General features: G+C 41.8%; 2 protein-coding genes across 2 annotated transcripts in view; one reads left to right on the forward strand and one right to left on the reverse strand.

Moving 5' to 3' along the window:
• LOC117336763 overlaps nucleotides 1-12220 on the reverse strand; it is a 162154-nt gene extending 149934 nt beyond the window's left edge. Inside the window, exon 1 of the mRNA XM_033897397.1 lies at nucleotides 11907-12220. Within this exon, the coding sequence (XP_033753288.1) occupies nucleotides 11907-12039 (133 nt within the window). The 5' untranslated portion in view covers nucleotides 12040-12220. The remainder of the gene's footprint in view (nucleotides 1-11906) is intronic.
• Nucleotides 1-23393, forward strand: part of LOC117336762 (cysteine--tRNA ligase, cytoplasmic-like) — a 217028-nt gene that overhangs the window by 162189 nt on the left and 31446 nt on the right. The gene's annotated exons all lie outside the window — the stretch shown is intronic.

A 23393-nucleotide genomic window follows, 5' to 3' on the forward strand; every position in this document is an offset into this window, starting at 1 on the left:
ACTGTTTTGAAATTTTATAGAAACTGATGGAATCGACCGGAATTAACAGCTGTATTACATATTTTCAGTTTGGCCGATATTGTTATAGATTAAGCTGACAGCACCTAACAAACAACATGTAATATTAGTGTATACTCGTTACGATACATAGTAGTGTTTCTGGCAGTCTACTAAACAAGCTTCTTACCAACATAGACTGGGTCTTATCCACTGAGCCAGACAGACTAATGGGGGATCCTACAGATTGTAAAACACACACTTGACCAGGTCAGCCAAGGTGACCACTTGGGAAGTGACCACAGTGATTACTGACAGGTGACCATGCACAGACTGCTAAGACATAATAATATGAGAAGTTTAGGTCACTGTCCTGTGAGGGCAGTAAACAGGGTGTTAATATTTCCCTGTACTATACCATATGTCTTACCATTTTGTCAGAATAACCCTGCCTGTTTTATGGCAGTTCAGTAGAAATGAAAACAAATACTATCATTGTCCTACAGTAAGCCCAATTCCAAGTTAATGTGTTGGCCCCTAGGAAAGATATGTTAGCCTATATAGTTTAAGAAGTGCAGTTGTTATGATTTCCCAGCATGCTCCAGTTTTATCCTTGGTTTTGGGAATGGTGTTAGAATTTCCCAGCATGCCCCAGTTTTATCCTCGGTTTTGGGAATGGTGTTAGAATTTCCCAGCATGCCCCAGTTTTATCCTTGGTTTTGGCAATGGTGTAAGAATTTCCCAGCATGCCCCAGTTTTATCCTCGGTTTTGGGAATGATGTTAGAATTTCCCAGCATGCCCCAGTTTTATCCTCGGTTTTGGGAATGGTGTTAGAATTTCCCAGCATGCCCCAGTTTTAGCTTCTGTTTCTGGAGCAAATAGTAGATTTGCATTTATATGTTCAGCATGGTAAATTGACATAAATACTGAAGCTATCAAATTATTTGATTAGAAAAATATATATCTATGTCCATGATGGTGAGCTAAGAACACATTAATCTAGAAATTCAAACTAACAATACATGGAATTGTTTCCAGAATCACTTTATCTGCATGAAGTCCTCAAGCTAACATTGTAGACCAGCATGTTGAGGATGGTTAATGGAGTCAGTCCATCCTTCTAATTGGGGAAAATCAATCATGTCTGTAAGTAAACTTAGGGATGTAACTGTCTGTCTTAGAAATGGTTACAGACTGGTATACTGCTGACCCTGGCTATGTCCATAGTGCTGTATAACACAGAATCCAGGATCTGTAGTTTATTAGGGAAGATTCAGGGAATTTATAATTGTAACCAATAAAACATGTATTTTCTCTCATGGCCTCTTGTACTTTTTATTTTCTAACAAATGTTAAGATTTTCATGTAGTCACTCTATACATCTGTACTTCCCTGACTGGACAGAGTATATAGTATTCTACATATTTTTGTAATCGTCTCAGTTTCTGGACCTTGAGCATTACTTAAGACTTCCAAACTGGCAAAGTTATTGCAGCATGGTTGCAGCATGATACAGTGCATATGATAAATTAACTAAGTCGACACAGCATGATTGCAGCATGATACAGTTCAGATATTCAATTACCTCAATTTTTAAAGCATGGTTGTAGTACATGCTGTACAGAAGCCTGGTACCATGCTGCTATGCAGCACATGCTGCAATCATGCTGTGAAACTAGCAGCATGATGCCAGCATTAAAGCAGCATGATTCCAGCATATGCTGCATTGCAGTCCATGCTGCAAATTGATAAGGGTTGTTTGCCTTACTTAAGACTTTGTCTTTATAGACTTGGTATGGATTATATGATGGAAAGTTACGTATTGTTTAATATCAAAACGGGAGCACACTGAGTGACTTTTATCTAGTTTGACCTTGACCTCATTTTAAGGTCACAAAATAAAGTTTTTGTGAATTCATCTCAAACACTGTTAGGTTTGACACTTTATATTTAGTTGGTATATATATTCATAGGATGAGAGGACACTGTGTCAAGTGTCTATTAATAACTTTGACCTTGACCTCATTTTAAGGTCACAAAAAAAGATTTTGAGAATGCATATGCATTTCAAACACTGTTAGGTTTGACACTTTAGATTTAATTTGTATGTATATATAGTTATAGCATGAGAGGACACTATGTTGTGTGTGTCTATTAATAACTTTGACCTTGACCACATGTACAAGTTTCCAGCCAGATCTGGCCAAACTATTCATATGAGAATAGGTCTTACTAAATGGAAAGCATGAGCATGATATGACCTTGAATTCTGTATCAAAATGGGGTCATTGTAGGACCCTTATTGTTCCATATCTAACCATGAGGTACAGGATATCTAAAATGTCCTGGTGTTGAGTTTTTTGATGGTATGAATTATCTTGGTGAGTGCTGTTCGTCCTCAGCAATGGATTAAATCCCCAGTAACAACACCCCGAGGGCCTTTTGTGAATTGGCACCAAGTAATATGTAATTTAGAGAATTAGGGAGCAGCAGTAAATCCCTACAAGTACTCCTTCTAATAGCTTATTGATCCACACAAAACCCTTCCAACACAGAAACAGTCATGTGCAGGAATCACCATCTGGGCCCAAATTATGATTTAACCCTATTTGAGATATTTATCAGGGTGTTTCAATTATCTGTAGTGTCCATGCAGGGACTTTTTTGTGTTCTCTATATCCCATTAATAAAAGACAAATTTCACGCATCTTCCTGCTGCGCTAATTTAAATAACCAAGCCGTCATCATTTTATTAATAGGGGATGTTAATTTTTTTTCTAAGCTTTCACCATTTTCCCTGACCAAGCAGTCTCGTCCTGCCACACCTATTAAAACACAAGCTCTGCATGTCCTCTCCGACATTTTTAATAACTTAGTAATTATTGTACTAATATGGGAAATTAATTTTTGCTGTCTTTTGATGTTCCTACTGACCTCTCCTTATTTTTTCTCCTATTCATCCATTCTTCTGCTCTAGTACCCCCTCGTGATAGGCGTATCACTCTCATTTACTTGTACAGTTTAGTGATTAAAATAGGACCCTTTTCACCCCTAAACACACGGCACAATGGGGCGAGTACTGGCTCATTATTAACTACCCTTCCTGTAATTTCCTGGCACCAGAGATCAATTCCGTGTCGATTGTCTGTGATGTCGACCAATCAGTCGTCCTGTCTCTCGGACAATCAATGCTGGCTCCACGGGGAAGTCAACAACAGGGCATCAGCTGTTGTCGGAACGCGGATAGATAAGGATTTGGTGGAGGAGGTGGACATAGTTTGGCAGCAATTGTTTTGGATCGGTCATTTTGGTGGTCATTGTGAAGTGACCAGGGAAAACAAACGGAACATTACTGCCATTCTGAGTAAGGTAATAAATAATGCCAGGGGGACTTTTCCAATAGCCCTGCTGGAGTTAGAAAATTGGTAGTTTTGCCAAGTAGCCGCTCACATCACGACCAAACGTATGATTTCCGAGAGAGAAGTGCAGATGGATGGACATAGAAGCCCTAACTTGATAGATAGTAATGACCTAAGTCAAGGGTCAGTAAGGTCAAGGTCACTATGGATTTGACCGTAGCCAGACAGTACATGTAATTGGAAGTACATCTGTATTGTTTATACAGAGCCGACTACTCCATATATAGCGAAACATTTACAGTAACCAAAATAATCAGGAAAATATACGTTTGACCGTTGAGCACAAGTACACTGCCGACAGTCAAACTTTGTTAAAGTACAGGACCAGCCTCCTCACAGACAAAGAAATCAACCAAATGATTTGAAGTGACTTTTTAATTGCATGAAAGTATATTTGGTACAAGCACCAACAAGTACATTTAACCATCTGCTGTAAGGGTTCCCATTTCATTGTCACAAATTATAACCCTGGCTTTTCAGGGCATCCAATGAAATTGTATTTTACATACCTGAATTGACAGTCAGTGTAACTTCAGTTGGCATGAATTTCCTAACCCATGGTCCATATACATCATACATATACTTTTTATGTATGGACTCGATTGGAAAACTGTATATGATTTTTGATATTACATGCTGAATTCCTCTCATATGCTAACACGTGTATCCATGTTAACATCAGCTACTGAAAGATGCAAAAAGGTCATAGGTCATTCATTGACATATATAATATATGTAAATGTACTTCCTTTGATTTCTCCCTTGGTTATTAGTGCCTTACTTTGCTGTAATTCTACCCCCTCCTGACCCCACCTACCCCCTCCTGACCCCTGTTACTGCTGTTCCTGTGCCTGCCTCTGCCTCTGTCCATGTAGCTGCTGTGTCTGTTCCACTCCACCTACCACCTCCTGACCCCTGTAGTTACTGTCCCTGTGTCCCATCCCACTAACCCCCTTCAGACCCATGTAGTTGCTGTCCCTGTGTCCCACCCCACTAGCCCCCTTCAGACCCCTGTAGTTGCTGTCCCTGTGTCCCACCCCACTAGCCCCCTTCAGACCCCTGTAGTTGCTGTCCCTGTGTCCCACCCCACTAGCCCCCTTCAGACCCCCGTAGCTGCTGTCCCTGTGTCCCACCCCATTAACCCCCTCCTGACCCCTGTAGTTGCTGTCCCTGTGTCCCACCCCACTAGCCCCCTTCAGACCCCCGTAGCTGCTGTCCCTGTGTCCCACCCCACTAGCCCCCTTCAGACCCCCGTAGCTGCTGTCCCTGTGTCCCACCCCATTAGCCCCCTTCCTGACCCCCTGTAGCTGCTGTGTCTGTTTCCCATTCTGCCTGCCCCCCTTAGACTCCTGTACTGTAGGGACGTAACCGTATGCTAACACAGCCATGCAGTTAGCATATATTGTCTATGGAGATGATATGGATCTATAATCTTTTTACGCCAAATTACTTTGCAGTACAGAACTTTCTATGAAGGAGTCACTTAAATTGATTTTAATGCCAAAGTCTGGGATAAACCCGACTTCATTTCTTCAATTTCACAAATAGACCCCATTCCTAGTAAAACCTGCCTGTCCTGAGAGGCTGTTTTCCACTAGTACTGTCTTCACATTTATGAAAAAAATCATCCAGATATTTCAAGTCATATTGACTTGATTGCCTTCTTTTAAAGGAACAGTATTCACGTGAATTGGCATGAAATTTGTCCCATAGGAAGACTAGAAACTCTTCATTGTATTGTCACTAGTCAGATATTGTGGAGTTTCTTCCATAAAATTTCTTTTGATACGGTGAACTAGCCGTTTTATCATTATAAGGGACCCTCATGAAATTCATTGTCGCATTTTGAAAAGTTTGATGGATGCACCTGACGACCCATTGGGTACCATTGAGATGCAGTTTAGTCCTCATTACGTGACAGTTGACAGAGGCTCAGTATCCCGGTCCCGGCTGTGTTGTCATGGTGACGAGAACCATGAAAATATGTTGGGTTTTTAATATGTCTCGAAGGGAAAATTAACTGGCTACATTATGTATCGAAGGATTAAAGGATGTGTGATTATGGTGTTGAATGTTATTTGGTTTGTCCTGCAGACTTCTCTGTTTATTCTGCTACAAGTAACCTTCAACCAATTATGAAGGCTTGACGCATTGTAAGACTGTTACAAATGAAAATTTAAATAAAATTTACACGAGGGAGATTACTCTGTAAACCAAAACAAGCAGCCTTAATCATTAGTGAACACAATGATTAATAAGAATATGAAAAATAATGATACATTGGTACAGGACTGTTTAAAAAGGAACTACTCTGTAAAACATGTTTCAAAGATGCTTTTTAAATCAAAGCTGTTATAAACTTGATGTAAAACTTTTTTGAGTGGAGACATTTCCGAGGCAACAGAATCTGTATCATTTAGTAATATTTCAGAGTTTGAGTAGTAAAGCTGTTGAATTATTGATGTCAACCTCTCATGTATTACAAAGATTTATAGGACGTGTAGGTCTAGCAGTTTACAAAAGGGAACATACAGTCTACAATCATCCATTCTACAATTTACATTTAGATATAAATGTCCAGAGCATTTCAAAATAAACACTGTGAACTTTCTAGGAGAGATAAGCTTTTATGCTGTCTGTGATATCAGTATCCTATATGCAGGGTTTTCAATAAAAATATTTGTAAAAGGCTACAAATGAATAGTAGCAGGTATACATGTATCTGAGGATTACGATAATATGTTTTTAGACATTTTTTAAAAAGTGAATTAAGTCATTTGAACCGGCCAAAACACCATTCTAACGGGTCAATTTGGCCGGCGACCGGTTCTAAATGAAAACACTGTATATGGTCATATAGTGGTATGTATTTTATGCTGTGAGGATTTGTTAGTTTTTCCTTACTCTATAGAGCATTAAAGATTGTGATTAAACTATGCTGTGGAGATTTTTTTTTTGTATTATTAAGTCTTATGCAGAACCATTCGATCTGTGAAGAAGATTAAAAAAAATCCACTAGACCTTCTTTGATGTTGACAATTAAGAGCCTAGGGCAGCCATTTTCCTTTGTGGGTAATCTGTACCTGTTTGAAGATGGTGATGAGCTGACTTAAACAGTAGAGCCAGGATTATCACTACCTGTGGTAAACTATGAATTATATATGATCTTATCTGATGCCAGATCTAACAAACATACTCTTATTCATTACCTTCCCAGTTGTATAAGGAAGAAACATTCACAGGTCAATGTCAGTCCTGTATAAAATTAGGTACAAAACATTCACAGGTCAAGGTCAGTCAACTAGGTAGGAAACATTCACAGGTCAAGGTCAAGGTCAGTCCTGTATAAAACTAGGTAGGAAACATTCACAGGTCAAGGTCAGTCCTGTATAAAACTAGGTAGGAAACATTCACAGGTCAAGGTCAGTCCTGTATAAAACTAGGTTACGGAAACGAACACAGGTCAAGGTCAGTCCTGTATAAAACTAGGTAGGAAACATACACAGGTCAAGGTCAGTCCTGTATAAAACTAGGTAGGAAGCATTCACAGGTCAAAGTCAGTCCTGTATAAAACTAGGTAGGAAACATTCACAGGTCAAGGTCAATCCTGTATAAAACTAGGTAGGAAACAATCACAGGTCAAGGTCAGTCCTTTATAAAACTAGGTAGGAAACAATCACAGGTCAAGGTCAGTCCTTTATAATAATAGATAGAAAACATTCACAGGTCAAGGTCAGTCCTGTATAAAACTAGGTAGGAAACATTCACAGGTCAAGGTTCATCCTTCTGTATATATCTGAGTAGGAAACATTCACAGGTCAAGGTCAATCCTGTATAAAACTAGGTAGATAACATTCACAGGTCAAGGTCAGTCCTGTATAAAACTAGGTTACGGAAACATACACAGGTCAAGGTTCATCCTTCTGTATATATCTGGGTAGGAAACATTCAAAGTTTAAGGTCCATGTTTTGAGTAAAGGTTAATAGTTTATAGAGCGGACAACATTCATATAGGTCCAGGTCATAATGATACTGAAATAACAATGACAATGTACATGGGTATATATCCAATCATCTGTACGAATATTGACAGGAAAACAACACAGTTCAAAAGGTTGCTTTAAATTCATAAGAAAATTGATTCCTTAATGACATTGAGCTCATTGAAGCAGTTAAAGCCATTTATAAAGTGGTTCTCTAATAAAGCCATTCATCCACTCTGAATTACCCAATCTTGGGAGAAAATACCCAGTAATTGTGTTCAATATAGATAGAAGTGCTGACTCACTTGGTTTTAACATGGGACTCCATTGTTTTTATGAAGCTGTAGATACAATGAAGATCCACATTGTTTCGTATACACGGTATGTGCATGCTGAGCCTGTACCAACATCAACCAAGAAATTAGTAGCACTCGGTAATTTTTAATTTCTGTATTAGAATCAAAGAAAGAATGTTTTAATCAATATGAAAATTACTGTTTTGAATCTGGAAGCACGAGTTTATTCTAAGATAATGTTTGTAGATAATTATGTTTATTTGTCCAGGAGGGTCTGTAATAGACCTGATGGACAGATAGTTTTTACAAATTAAAGGTTTACTTAGATGTCGTGGTAAACATCAGGTAAGCGATACAATCTTCTGACCCTCAGGTGTTGGTGAAGGAATACAGTAATTCTCTCCACATAATTGGATTGCTTTTCCATTGATTTTTCTCTTGGTTTTCAAGCACAAGCTAAACACATTTTGCCTGCATTGGATTAAGCTTATCATCCTCTCATCGTGTTTTTAATAATTCATTCCCAATCCTCCTCGTCATTTCTATTGAAACTGTATATTTGGGTTTTTGTTGAGACTCCGGATCAGATGCGTTGCTGTGTGCTTGCGCTGTTAACTGCAATTGATATAACTGACTCAGTTTTCGGTGTCTTGGAGCAAAACATTGTGTCTATCCTGTGGCCTGGTGATCAGGTATCGCGGGGATATCATGGCACGAGCGTAATGTTACTGATGAGCACACATGTTAATCTTGTGTAATTATTCATTTGGTGTAATAAAAATTCACTGTAAAAGGGAATTACGGTACTCATATTTTGCCTGTATTGATTTTGTTTCATAGCTTGGGTGGTGGTCATAATAACAATTTTTTACAACATGAGTACTGGCTGGTCCTGTCAGACTAAAACCTGTCTAATGTAAATATTGGCTACCAAACAAATCTTTGTTTTAGGAAGGATTACAGAAGCTTATCAGGGTCTGAGAACTTTATATTGCCACTGTCGATTTCTACATCACCAATACGTTTGTAGTGGAAGGGAAATTGTGTTACATGATTTAATCCTAAATAATGAAGTGTAAATGTTTACAACATTGGTCCTGGAGCTAATCTGTGAGTGAATGAGGCTAACAAGCACTTAGCAGCACATAAATGATTGAAGATATATTCTGGAAGTGATTGTTTTGGTTATATCATGAATTTTACAATAGATTTGAGGGAGTATGATAGCTGTTCACAGCAGCACTTACTGACATCACCATTCTACACAGATATAAAATGTCATTTTTAAAAGGTTGCCATGGAGATAAAATGATACAAACTAATAAAAGTATTGATTAATTTACGATATCAGGGTATTTGTATTTTAAATATCATTACTCTAGAGGGTAATATTCAAATTTGTTTTGAAGACAGTCTGACTTATGTCAGGAGGCAAATTTGAAAACTCTGTTGTCATGACGATCCTGAATTTACCACAATATGTTGATTGTCAAAAGAGGTGGTAGATATGTGGGTATGGATACAGAGGTATACTCTCCAATGTCCTGTAGGGACTAGAAACACAGGAGAACAATACCTAACCTTCACCTCTTCTCACTGTATAGACACTAAAAAAATGAAATGTGGATCTCATCCGAGAGACATATATACTCCAGGAAAAATTATCTCCCTTCCTTAAAAAAAACAATAAAATAAACAAACAAACAAAAACACTGGGAAGCTAAGCTGTAGGTAATCCAATTATATACAGATGTTCTGGTATATCTACTTGTTATTATGGCCTTCTAATATGTACATTATATACAAGCAAACTAAATAGCAATTAAGTTATAATAAGTTCAAAAACTTCCAGAGCTGTAGCTCATAAAGGTCTTGTGGAATTGTTTTTGACCAAATCTAGATACAGTAATTGAAGTGGATTGTTTTCAACCTAATTTAGATATCAAAAGTCATAAGGTCTTATTGACAAGAACAACTTTCTGACAAAAGAACAAGCATATTTTTAACTTACCAGACACTGATTTTTGTTTATGACCAGCCCGGTGGTTACTGAGCTGAGTACTGTGCCCTCCTTATATTTCCAATTTTAATACAAATTACTATGATTACAACCTTAAGACACAGACAGCATGAACAACACCTTTGTAATTTTGAATACTTTGTGTTATAACCACGGGTATTGATATCATTTTGGGCGTCAGTGAGGTAAAATTTGGGGTGTTTGGGGTCGGTTAAGTCATTATGTCATCAAAGTTGTCATCCGGTCTTTTCTGTTTTTACCTGTGATTTCTACCTGTACAGTACCTGTATTTTTTAAAGCTACCTATACAGGTACAATGTTATTTGTTGTCAACATTATCATTTTATCATATACAGTGTATAAGCTAACATAACAAAAGGTAATTCATTTGAAATTGTAGAAAACATTGTGATCAATGCTTTCATTTGATTTATTGAATCATAACTCTCCTTATTGTCAATATAGTTCTGAAGGTATTAAGGTTGGTCTTTTGAATTCATTTTCTCTACAAACTTCAAATTTAGGTACATTCAAAGACTATAATGTAACATGCTGGTAAAAACTCTAACCAGGACCAGGTGTGTACCTGTATACCAATCAGGACCAGGTGTGTACCTGTATACCAGTCAGGACCAGGTGTGTACCTGTATACCAATTAGGACCAGGTGTGTACCTGTATACCAATCAGGACCAGGTGTGTACCTGTATACCAGTCAGGACCAGGTGTGTACCTGTATACCAATCAGGACCAGGTGTGTACCTGTATACCAATCAGAACCAGGTGTGTACCTGTATACCAATCAGGACCAGGTGTGTACCTGTAAACCAATCAGGCCAGGTGTGTACCTGTATACCAATCAGGACCAGGTGTGTACCTGTATACCGATCAGGACTAGGTGTGTACCTGTATACCAGTCAGGACCAGGTGTGTTGTTGTGTACCTGTGTACCTGTATACCAGTCAGGACCAGGTGTATTGTTGTGTACCTGGGACAGTATATCTATCTTGGACTCCATCACATGGCCTGTAGTCACATGATAGATAACCAATCAGCCTTGTGTAAATCATCTTATATTTTCCATAATGCTAAACAAAATGTTCTCTCCAGCTATCAAACATTCTCAGTAAAAAATGTGTATTATAACAGTCGTGTGTTACACAGGAATGCTGAGATATGTTTTGATGGTAATGTTCAACTTAGATATATAAAAGATGCTGCATGTGATGGCGTTCGCATATACAGTAGTTAATAACATTTAAGATCTTGTAAAGATGATGTACAAGAACAGCTAATGCATATAAGACTTGCTGAAATTGCCTGATAATTATGAAAATTACCATTATGTGAAGCAGAAATTGACTTCTGCCAAACATCAATCGTTTGTTGTTAATTTGACTGTTTCTACTAGTACTACAACCAGTAAACTGAGCCTCAAGGCTGTACAGTAGGAGTTAATTTTAGTTATTGATTAAAACCACAACCCATGTAGATATTGTCATGTATTTTGACATGTTATGTAACTAGAGGGGATAATCTAGTAGCCAGTGTAAACTGGTGGTACCAGATAGATCAGACCGATGACTGTACCCATAGGTGTTATAACACTGGCCAGTGTAGTTTCTCTTTAGCTGTATATTGTACAGACAACATCTGCTGCCGCACTAAACAAAAACACATTAAATTGAAGGTGTGTGTTTTACCTATTTGATACTGTAGTGATATTGACTGGAGTCTGTTTGTGTAGTTATACAGAATTGTTATGGTCTGTAGTGTTTTATTATAGTCATACTGCGGTATTTTAGCTGTGTAGTCGGATGCCTGGAGTGTGGTCCTGATCTGTCCCATCTATCATATTTATACCATTACAAACGCATATTGACACCTTTATATGCATACCAAATCAATCAATATCGGGGCGTTAGATTGGAGTCGATACCCGAGCGGTCCTTATAGCTCCGTACTGCCACTCTAAGGAAACAGATATGCACCAGTAATATATTGGCTTTCAGGACGTTACATCATTATTCCACCTGAATAATATTGAAGAGAACAAATCTCACGGTAAATTTAACCCCAACAAAAACCCTCCAAGCGGTCAACCATCGTGCCGCAAATAGGTCAAACTAGTATTTGACAGTGAAGAAAATTGTATGTTTGTTTGTTTGTTTGTTGAGGTGATGTTTACTTACACGTTAGGGCATCCCACATGTCATCGCTGCGATCCTGTTTAGTAACGTCCACGGAAAGTAACACGAAAAACCAGAGAATAGGCATTAAATCCATTAGGTGGCGGGGAAACAGACAAGTAGGATTTCCATACATTGAGTAGCACTAGTAAACAACATCAAAATATATAATCAACTTTTACATATAAAATAAGTGTGGCAGCCCTGCTGCGTCTCCTGTACACCTACATATAGACAGGTATTGTAGGAACTGATAGAGAGTATTTTTCTCACAGACAGTTTTTACTACACACACTGTGACTGGCAGTGACTGACTAGGCCATGTGCTATCCTTGTTTAATAATAGGACACATTCAAACATGTGTATGTCAGCGACCAATCAGAAGCCAACATTCTCTGCTCTGTACTGATAGCCCAGCTGAGCCCTCTCCCACACTAATCAATTATAGCAGTCCTGTCAGTGTCTCCAGAGTTGTCTCCCCTACTTCACAATACTGTATCAATGGAATCCATTTAGACATTACCTTGATCATATTTAATTATGAATGATTATTTGGGACTGGTGGGGATTTTCAAATAAATTTCAGGTGGTGTTTAGATATGTGTTTTTTTTATACAAACCAGGTAAAAGTACTGACTGGAACTCCAACTGGTTTCTCCTAATGCTGCAATGGTACTTAACTATTTGGTGCATTCAAATGTTATTTCACAACAGGATATAAACAGATTATGGTAATGATGAATTAAACCCAAAAATGCTTGTCTTAGAAAACACCAAAATGAAAATGTAATTTGTACGATCATAATTTAGCAGAAGGCTTTCAGCTGAAAAACGTTAAAATAAGATTACCACTAAAATATGACCATTTACATTAACTAATCATATATTTTAATATTATCATTTCAGAACTATATATATAATCTTTAATATCACACTTCAGCTATATTATGATAGATAAGGAATTATTTTGTTAAATATCCATATTTGTAAGTGTGTTACCAAATATCCGTCTGTCCCCTTTCATTTTGTATTTGAATGACCTTAGAGCATTTTCTAGTTTGTATTTGAATGACCTTAGAGCATTTTCAAGTTTGCATTTGGATGACCATGGTAACCCTTGTTTGCTGTAAATTGAAATTTTGTTAATTGATCATTAATTACCTTGTGATAGTTTTTTTTCAGATGCTTTGAATTAAGTTATGCAATGAATATCTTAAAGTATTTCAAATCTTGAATGTGTTCTAGTTACATATGAGCTTAAAAACATTATTTTACAGAATTGTGTTGCGAGGCACGTGTTTAGACATTGCATTAGGGTACTAATCATGTTGTTTTCACTGCTATATAGAGACAGTGTTTTGTAGCTGTGGGTTGTACAATATTCATGAGTACGTGGTACCTTCCAGTACATGGTGACAGAGCCACATCTGTTGTCAACCCAACTGATGCATCTCCCATCACTGCAACACTGGTTATAGTTATGCTTCATTTGTTTTCTTATGATTTATGTACAGCAAAATATAATGGCCCTATCTTCCCTCGGGTTATTTGAACAATTTGAGTCGAAATGCTGAAATGCTTAAATTATGTTGTTTTATAGACATTACATATGGATAGTTGTATTGTATACATAACTGACACAGTGAGTCAATTTAAACCTGTCTAATGTGACCTTCCTTATACATGTACAGTCAAACCTGTCTAATATGACCTTCTTATACATGTACAGTCAAACCTGTCTGATATGACCTTCCTTATACATGTACAGTCAAACCTGTCTAATGTGACCTTCCTTATACATGTAAAGTCAAACCTGTCTAATGTGACCTTCTTATACATGTACAGTCAAACCTGTCTGATGTGACCTTCCTTATACATGTACAGTCAAACCTGTCTAATGTGACCTTCATTATACATGTACAGTCAAACCTGTCTGATGTGACCTTCCTTATACATGTACAGTCAAACCTGTCTAATGTGACCTTCATTATACATGTACAGTCAAACCTGTCTAATGTGACCTTATACATGTACAGTCAAACCTGTCTAATGTGACCATTGTTATACATGTACAGTCAAACATGTCTGATGTGACCTTCGTTATACATGTACAGTCAAACCTGTCTAATGTGACCTTCTTCTACATGTACAGTCAAACCTGTCTAATGTGACCTTCCTTATACATGTAGTCAAACCTGTCTAATGTGACCATTGTTATACATGTACAGTCAAACCTGTCTGATGTGAACTTCCTTATACATGTACAGTCAAACCTGTCTAATGTGACCATTGTTATGTATGTACAGTCAAACCTGTCTAATGTGACCTTCCACGGAAAGCAATATAAAAGTGTCACAGTTGACAGGTGGTCTCTTACCCCAGGTTCAGGTAACTAGTATAGTTATATATTTACATATGAGAAGCAGTTGCTCGAAAGAGTGGCCACTTAGGCAGGTTTGACTGTACAACAGAGTCCCTGGAGCAGGAACTAGATTTACCAAAGATTATTGGTGGAAACAAAAATCTGTTTGTAGATGTTATGTTGATAGCAACCACGGTTTAAATGAGATAAAAATGAAATCTCTATTTCTTTTGTTTTTTAGTGGTTTTTTTTTTTTTCAATTTCAATTGAGATAACAGATGATGACTGCATACTGCATTGTGTGTGTTTTCCTGCTGATTACTGAGAGGCTATTAATGCCAGTCTCAAACAAGTTAATTCTCAGACCTTTGTCATAGCTGTGTCGGAGATCCATCACATGGAATCTTCAGATGAATATTATCTGGGAAGAAGATGAAAACTTTTATAAAAATATCTGTAATATTTTTGCACTATAAGGCTGATTACATTATAGATTGTTTATCCACGAATATCTCGGCCTTGACTCATGCTATTGTGTGCACTTTTAGTTTCATTCTCAGTCCAATCTACATTTACCGAATTTCCCTGTACATGTCTTTTGCTAATTAATTAAGGAAATCTTTAGCCATGTGAACAATCTGCTATAGTGTAACATGGTATTTTTAGAACCCTTTACCTATAGGCGGCTGGGGCTTCGTTTCCCTTTTTGGATGTGAAGAGGTATGGAATCACCTGCCCAACCATGTTAGTTATCTCTGGCAACTAAAGTTTCCTCTCCCAGTCAGACACCCTGTATGCTGTCATTCTGTCTGGGAACTCGGGTTTCTTCACCCAGTCAGACACCTCGTATGCTGTCATTCTCTCTGGGAACTCGGGTTTCCTCCGCCAGTCAGACACCTCGTATGCTGTCATTCTGTCTGGGAAGTCAGGTTTCCTCCCCCAGTCAGACACCTTGTACGCTGTCATTCTGTCTGGGAACTCGGGTTTCCTCCCCCAGTCAGACACCTTGTACGCTGTCATTCTCTCTGGGAAGTCAGGTTTCCTCCCCCATTCAGACACCTCGTATGCTGTCATTCTCTCTGGGAACTCGGGTTTCCTCCCCCAGTCGGGTTTCCTCCCCCAGTCAGACACCTTGTATGCTGTCATTGTCTCTGGGAACTCGGGTTTCCTCCCCCAGTCAGACACCTCGTATGCTGTCATTGTCTGTGGGAACTCTGGTTTCCTCCCCCAGTCAGACACCTTGTATGCTGTCATTGTCTCTGGGAACTCGGGTTTCCTCCCCCAGTCGGGTTTCCTCCCCCCAGTCAGACACCTTGTATGCTGTCATTGTCTCTGGGAACTCTGGTTTCCTCCCCCAGTCAGACACCTTGTATGCTGTCATTCTCTCTGGGAACTCGGGTTTCCTCCCCCAGTCGGGTTTCCTCCCCCAGTCAGACACCTTGTATGCTGTCATTGTCTCTGGGAACTCTGGTTTCCTCCCCCAGTCAGACACCTTGTATGCTGTCATTGTCTCTGGGAACTCAGGTTTCCTCCCTCAGTCAGACACCTTGTATGCTGTCATTGTCTCTGGGAACAAAGGTTTCCTCCCCCAGTCAGACACCTTGTATGCTGTCATTGTCTCTGGGAACAAAGGTTTCCTCCCCCAGTCAGACACCTTGTATGCTGTCATTGTCTCTGGGAACAAAGGTTTCCTCCCCTAGTCAGACACCTTGTATGCTGTCATTGTCTCTGGGAACAAAGGTTTCCTCCCCCAGTCAGACACCTCGTATGCTGTCATTGTCTCTGGGAACTCGGGTTTCCTCCCCCAGTCAGACACCTTGTATGCTGTCATTTGTCTGGGAACTCGGGTTTCCTCACCCAGTCAGACACCTTGTATGCTAGCTGTCATTCTCTCTGGGAACTCGGGTTTCCTCCCCCAGTCAGACACCTTGTATGCTGTCATTGTCTCTGGGAACTCGGGTTTCCTCCCCCAGTCAGACACCTTGTATGCTGTCATTGTCTCTGGGAACTCGGGTTTCCTCCCCCAGTCAGACACTCTTGTATGCTGTCATTTTCTCTGGGAACTCGGGTTTCCTCCCCAGTCAGACACCTCGTATGCTTGTCATTGCTCTCTGGGAACTCGGGTTTCCTCCCCCAGTCAGACACCTGTATGCTGTCATTCTCTCTGGGAACTCGGGTTTCCTCTGCCCAGTCAGACACCCTGTATGCTGTCATTCTGCTCTGGGAACTCGGGTTTCCTCCCCCAGTCAGACATCTTGTATGCTGTCATTCTCTCTGGGAACTCGGGTTTCCTCCTGCCAGTCAGACACCCTGTATGCTGTCATTCTCTCTGGGAACTCGGGTTTCCTCCCCCAGTCAGACACCTTGTATGCTGTCATTGTCTCTGGGAACTCGGGTTTCCTCCCCCAGTCAGACACCTTGTATGCTGTCATTCTCTCTGGGAACTCGGGTTTCCTCCCCCAGTCAGACACCTTGTATGCTGTCATTCTGTCTGGGAACTCGGGTTTCCTCCCCCAGTCAGACACCTCGTATGCTGTCATTCTCTCTGGGAACTCGGGTTTCCTCCCCCAGTCAGACACCTCGTATGCTGTCATTCTCTCTGGGAACTCGGGTTTCCTCCCCCAGTCAGACACCTCGTATGCTGTCATTCTCTCTGGGAACTCGGGTTTCCTCCCCCAGTCAGACACCTCGTATGCTGTCATTGTCTGTGGGAACTCGGGTTCCTCCCCCAGTCAGACACCTCGTATGCTGTCATTCTCTCTGGGAACTCGGGTTTCCTCCCCCAGTCGGGTTTCCTCCCCCAGTCAGACACCTTGTATGCTGTCATTGTCTCTGGGAACTCGGGTTTCCTCCCCCAGTCAGACACCTCGTATGCTGTCATTGTCTGTGGGAACTCTGGTTTCCTCCCCCAGTCAGACACCTTGTATGCTGTCATTGTCTCTGGGAACTCGGGTTTCCTCCCCCAGTCGGGTTTCCTCCCCCAGTCAGACACCTTGTATGCTGTCATTGTCTCTGGGAACTCTGGTTTCCTCCCCCAGTCAGACACCTTGTATGCTGTCATTCTCTCTGGGAACTCGGGTTTCCTCCCCCAGTCGGGTTTCCTCCCCCAGTCAGACACCTTGTATGCTGTCATTGTCTCTGGGAACTCTGGTTTCCTCCCCCAGTCAGACACCTTGTATGCTGTCATTGTCTCTGGGAACTCAGGTTTCCTCCCTCAGTCAGACACCTTGTATGCTGTCATTGTCTCTGGGAACAAAGGTTTCCTCCCCCAGTCAGACACCTTGTATGCTGTCATTGTCTCTGGGAACAAAGGTTTCCTCCCCCAGTCAGACACCTTGTATGCTGTCATTGTCTCTGGGAACAAAGGTTTCCTCCCCTAGTCAGACACCTTGTATGCTGTCATTGTCTCTGGGAACAAAGGTTTCCTCCCCCAGTCAGACACCTCGTATGCTGTCATTGTCTCTGGGAACTCGGGTTTCCTCCCCCAGTCAGACACCTCGTATGCTAGCTGTCATTCTCTCTGGGAACTCGGGTTTCCTCCCCCAGTCAGACACCTTGTATGCTGTCATTGTCTCTGGGAACAAAGGTTTCCTCCCCCAGTCAGACACCTCGTATGCTGTCATTCTGTCTAGGAACTCGGGTTTCCTCCCCCAGTCAGACACCTTGTATGCTGTCATTGTCTGTGGTAACTCGGGTTTCCTTCCCCAGTCAGACACCTTGTATGCTGTCATTGTCTTTGGGAACTCGGGTTTCCTCCCCCAGTCAGACACCTTGTACGCTGTCATTGTCTCTGGGAACTCGGGTTTCCTTCCCCAGTCAGACACCTTGTATGCTGTCATTGTCTTTGGGAACTCGGGTTTCCTCCCCCAGTCAGACACCTTGTATGCTAGCTGTCATTCTCTCTGGGAACTCGGGTTTCCTCACCCAGTCAGACACCTTGTATGCTGTCATTCTGTCTGGGAACTTGGGTTTCCTCCGCCAGTCAGACACCTTGTATGCTAGCTGTCATTCTCTCTGGGAACTCGGGTTTCCTCCCCCAGTCAGACACCTTGTATGCTGTCATTGTCTCTGGGAACTCCGGTTTCCTCCCCCAGTCAGACACCTTGTATGCTGTCATTGTCTCTGGGAACTCCGGTTTCCTCCCCCAGTCAGACATCTCGTATACTGTCATTTTCTCTGGGAACTCGGGTTTCCTCCCCCAGTCAGACACCTCGTATGTTGTCATTCTCTCTGGGAACTTGGGTTTCCTCCCCCAGTCAGACACCTCGTATGCTGTCATTCTCTCTGGGAACTCGGGTTTCCTCTGCCAGTCAGACACCCTGTATGCTGTCATTCTGTCTGGGAACTCGGGTTTCCTCCCCCAGTCAGACATCTTGTATGCTGTCATTCTCTCTGGGAACTCGGGTTTCCTCTGCCAGTCAGACACCCTGTATGCTGTCATTCTGTCTGGGAACTTGGGTTTCCTCCCCCAGTCAGACATCTTGTATGCTGTCATTGTCTCTGGGAACTCGGGTTTCCTCCCCAGTCAGACACCTCGTATGCTGTCATTCTGTCTGGGAACTCGGGTTTCCTCCCCCAGTCAGACACCTTGTATGCTGTCATTCTCTCTGGGAAACTCGGGTTTCCTCCCCCAGTCAGACACCTCGTATGCTGTCATTCTCTCTGGGAACTCGGGTTTCCTCCCCCAGTCAGACACCTCGTATGCTGTCATTCTCTCTGGGAACTCGGGTTTCCTCCCCCAGTCAGACACCTCGTATGCTGTCATTGTCTCTGGGAACTCGGGTTTCCTCCCCCAGTCAGACACCTCGTATGCTGTCATTGTCTGTGGGAACTCGGGTTTCCTCCCCCAGTCAGACACCTTGTATGCTGTCATTCTCTCTGGGAACTCGGGTTTCCTCCCCCAGTCAGACACCTTGTATGCTGTCATTCTCTCTGGGAACTCGGGTTTCCTCCCCAGTCAGACACCTTGTATGCTGTCATTTCTTCTGGGAACTCGGGTTTCCTCCCCAGGCCGACACCTTCGTATGCTGTCATTGTCTCTGGGAACTCGGGTTTCCTCCCCCAGTCAGACACCTCGTATGCTGTCATTGTCTGTGGGAACTCGGGTTTCCTCCCCCAGTCAGACACCTCGTATGCTGTCATTGTCTCTGGGAACTCGGGTTTCCTCCCCCAGTCAGACACTTTGTATGCTTTCTTTCTCTCTGGGAACTCGGGTTTCCTCCCACAGTCAGACACCTTGTATGCTGTCATTCTCTTTGGGAACTCGGGTTTCCTCCCCAGGCCGACACCTCGTATGCTGTCATTGTCTCTGGGAACTCGGGTTTCCTCCCCCAGTCAGACACCTTGTATGCTGTCATTGTCTCTGGGAACTTGGGTTTCCTCCCCCAGTCAGACACCTCATATGCTGTCATTCTCTTTGGGAACTCGGGTTTCCTCCCCCAGTCAGACACCTTGTATGCTGTCATTCTCTTTGGGAACTCGGGTTTCCTCCCCCAGTCAGACACCTTGTATGCTGTCATTGTCTCTGGGAACTCGGATTTCCTCCCCAGTCAGACATCTTGTATGCTGTCATTCTGTCTGGGAACTCGGGTTTCCTCGCCCAGGCCGACACCTTGTATGCTGTCATTGTCTCTGGGAACTCGGGTTTCCTCCGCCAGTCAGACACCTTGTATGTTGTCATTGTCTCTGAGAACTCGGGTTTCCTCCCCCAGTCAGACACCTCGTATGCTGTCATTCTCTCTGGGAACTCGGGTTTCCTCCCCCAGTCAGACACCTTGTATGCTGTCATTGTCTCTGGGAACTCGGGTTTCCTCCCCCAGTCAGACACCTCGTATGCTGTCATTCTCTCTGGGAACTCGGGTTTCCTCCCCCAGTCAGACACCTCGTATGCTGTCATTCTCTCTGGGAACTCGGGTTTCCTCCCCCAGTCAGACACCTTGTATGCTGTCATTGTCTCTGGGAACTCGGGTTTCCTCCCCCAGTCAGACACCTTGTATGCTGTCTTTATCTCTGGGAACTCGGGTTTCCTCCCCCAGTCAGACACCTCGTATGCTGTCATTTTCTCTGGGAACTCGGGTTTCCTCCCCCAGTCAGACACCTCGTATGCTGTCATTGTCTCTGGGAACTCGGGTTTCCTCCCCCAGTCAGACACCTTGTATGCTGTCATTCTCTCTGGGAACTCGTGTTTCCTCCCCCAGTCAGACACCTTGTATGCTTTCATTCTCTCTGGGAACTCAGGTTTCCTCACCCAGTCAGACACCTTGTATGCTGTCATTCTCTCTGGGAACTCGTGTTTCCTCCCCCAGTCAGACACCTTGTATGATTTCATTCTCTCTGGGAACTCGGGTTTCCTCACCAAGTCAGACACCTTGTATGCTGTCATTGTCTCTGGGAACTCAGGTTTCCTCCCCCAGTCAGACACCTTGTATGCTGTCATTGTCTCTGGGAACTCGGGTTTCCTCCCCCAGTTAGACACCTTGTATGCTGTCATTGTCTCTGGGAAGTCAGGTTTCCTCCCCCAGTCAGACACCTTGTATGCTGTCATTGTCTCTGGGAACTCGGGTTTCCTCCCCCAGTCAGACACCTCGTATGCTGTCATTGTCTCTGGGAACTCGGGTTTCCTCCCCCAGTCAGACACCTCGTATGCTGTCATTGTCTGTGGGAACTCGGGTTTCCTCCCCCAGTCAGACACGTCGTATGCTGTCATTGTCTGTGGGAACTCAGGTTTCCTCCCCCAGTCAGACACCTCGTATGCTGTCATTGTCTCTGGGAACTCGGGTTTCCTCTCCCAGTCAGACACCTTGTATGCTGTCATTCTCTCTGGGAACTCGGGTTTCCTCCCCCAGTCAGACACCTTGTATGCTGTCATTCTCTCTGGGAACTCGGGTTTCCTCCGCCAGTCAGACACCTCGTATGCTGTCATTCTGTCTGGGAACTCAGGTTTCCTCCCTCAGTCAGACACCTCATATGCTGTCATTCTCTCTGGGAACTCAGGTTTCCTCCCCCAGTCCGACACCTTGTATGCTGTCGTTCTCTCTGGGAACTCGGGTTTCCTCCCCCAGTCAGACACCTCATATGCTGTCATTCGGTCTGGGAACTCAGGTTTCCTCCCCCAGTCAGACACCTTGTATGCTGTCATTCGGACCAAGAAGGTTGATTAATATTGTTGGTATATAACTTGTTTGATGTAAAATAAATAATTTTTACCTTTATTAGAATAAATAGATACGGTACGTTATTTTGAGACATGCTCTTCACTTCCAGGGTACAGATGAGTGTTATGTGGTATATTGATTAATGATAGGACTACTAATTCGAATCATGTAACGTAACTGTATGTCTGTGGTATACCCATAATGTTACAGCTGTTGACACCAGCGGGCTGTTGAGTAACATAGCTTAACCAATCAAAACCAAGGCGTGGCTGTGACCAGATATATACAAATCTTATGAATGGTCAGTCTGTAGTGTCATCAGACGGTCAAGTGGTCTGAAGGGCTACAGTAGAATTGACCATTCTGTAGTACAATGGACATCCAGGGATGATTCTGACAGAGTATATAATGACCAGTCAAAATCACTTCAGCTCATCAATGACTCCCAAAATTAAGTAATCAAATTGCTATTTTGTTATAGAATCAACAAATCCACAGTTCTATTGATGGAGAGGAACTGACCACAATGGAGACCAGTAAATGTCTTGTGACAATAGCTGGCTGCCATACTGTTGGGTTGTGACAGCCTGATTATAGGGGCTTTATATAGTCCCCGAATTCCCCAGAATACATGCTGGTCGAATGTCTTATTGATATCAACAAGTAAATAAAATTTAGAAGTGACTAGCTACATCAACAAATTAACTTAAGTCATAGTTACTAACTTCAACAAATAAACAAAAGTTCAAAATGATCAATGTCAACAATTGTCTTCACAAAATTGGACAAATAAACAGCTACACATTTCTTACAGTCTAGTGGGTATTACTGAGAAAGTGGAATGTTATTTTTTGCCAACCATCTGATGGTCTGTGATCCTCAAACAATTCTTGTTATTGCTTTTTCTTGAAAAGTGCAGAATGGATCTTCTCGAATTTCAGTTATAGTTTCCTTTTGGTCCCTAGTTGTTGGACTGATCAGAAAAACAAAATGGCTGACAGATGGCCATCTTTGATTTTGACAATGAAAGTATAGGGAGGATTCCACTTAGTTGTGGCCATTCAATTTTTAGCCGGATAATGGTGGGCTGTTTAATTCACCCTTCGTGTTAGTCCGTCTTTCATCTGTCCATCCTCCGTCCATCCTCCGTCCATCATCCATCCATCATCCATCATTCGCCTGTAAACAATCTTTGTTACCTTCCATATGTAGGTTTCCTTTGGTCCCTTGTTGTACATATTGAATTTTAAGAATGATTGGAAAACAAAATTGGCCTGGGAGTGTACTTGACCACTTTTTAAAAACGACTGTTTCCCATATCTCGTGAAACCATGGTCTGATTTATTTTATTGATGAAGAAGGTTGGGTGGTGTATCTATATGAGCTTTCACTCATTTTGTTTTTATCATCAAATGATTTTAAAAAAGGACAGAAAAGAAAAGTAGAAAAAAAATCAATCTTTCATAGAACCGATGATGATCGTTCAATGGAGGCACTAAGATACCTCTGGGATGACTTGTATATAATTTATGTAGGTGTGTTATATATAGTAATAGAAGTCTGAGTAGAGTGTAGTTTGTTGGTTTACAGATGGATGTTGTTTATTGATGTGGTACTATGTATGTATAGTGATAACATCTGAGGATGCTGTTTACATACATGGATGTTATGAATTATTCAAACATGTAAATTTTGTTGATCGTTCATTCCACTGGTAGATATCAATCATATACTGGAGATGGTGATTAAACTGGGGATAGTGACCGAGAAAGGGCAAGGGGTATTTAAGGGCAAGGGGTGGGTATTTAAGGGTAAGGGGTATTTAAGGGTTGGGGGTATTTATGGATGGTGACCGAGAAAGGGCAAGAGTTGGAGGTAACTATGGATGGTGATTGAGAAAGGGCTTTGTGCATGGGTGATGGCAGTTATTTGTTATTTGTGGATGGTATTGTAGAAAGGGCTTGGTTGGGAGG

This window comes from Pecten maximus, chromosome 10, assembly GCF_902652985.1.
Source record: "Pecten maximus chromosome 10, xPecMax1.1, whole genome shotgun sequence".
NCBI lineage: Eukaryota > Metazoa > Mollusca > Bivalvia > Pectinida > Pectinidae > Pecten > Pecten maximus.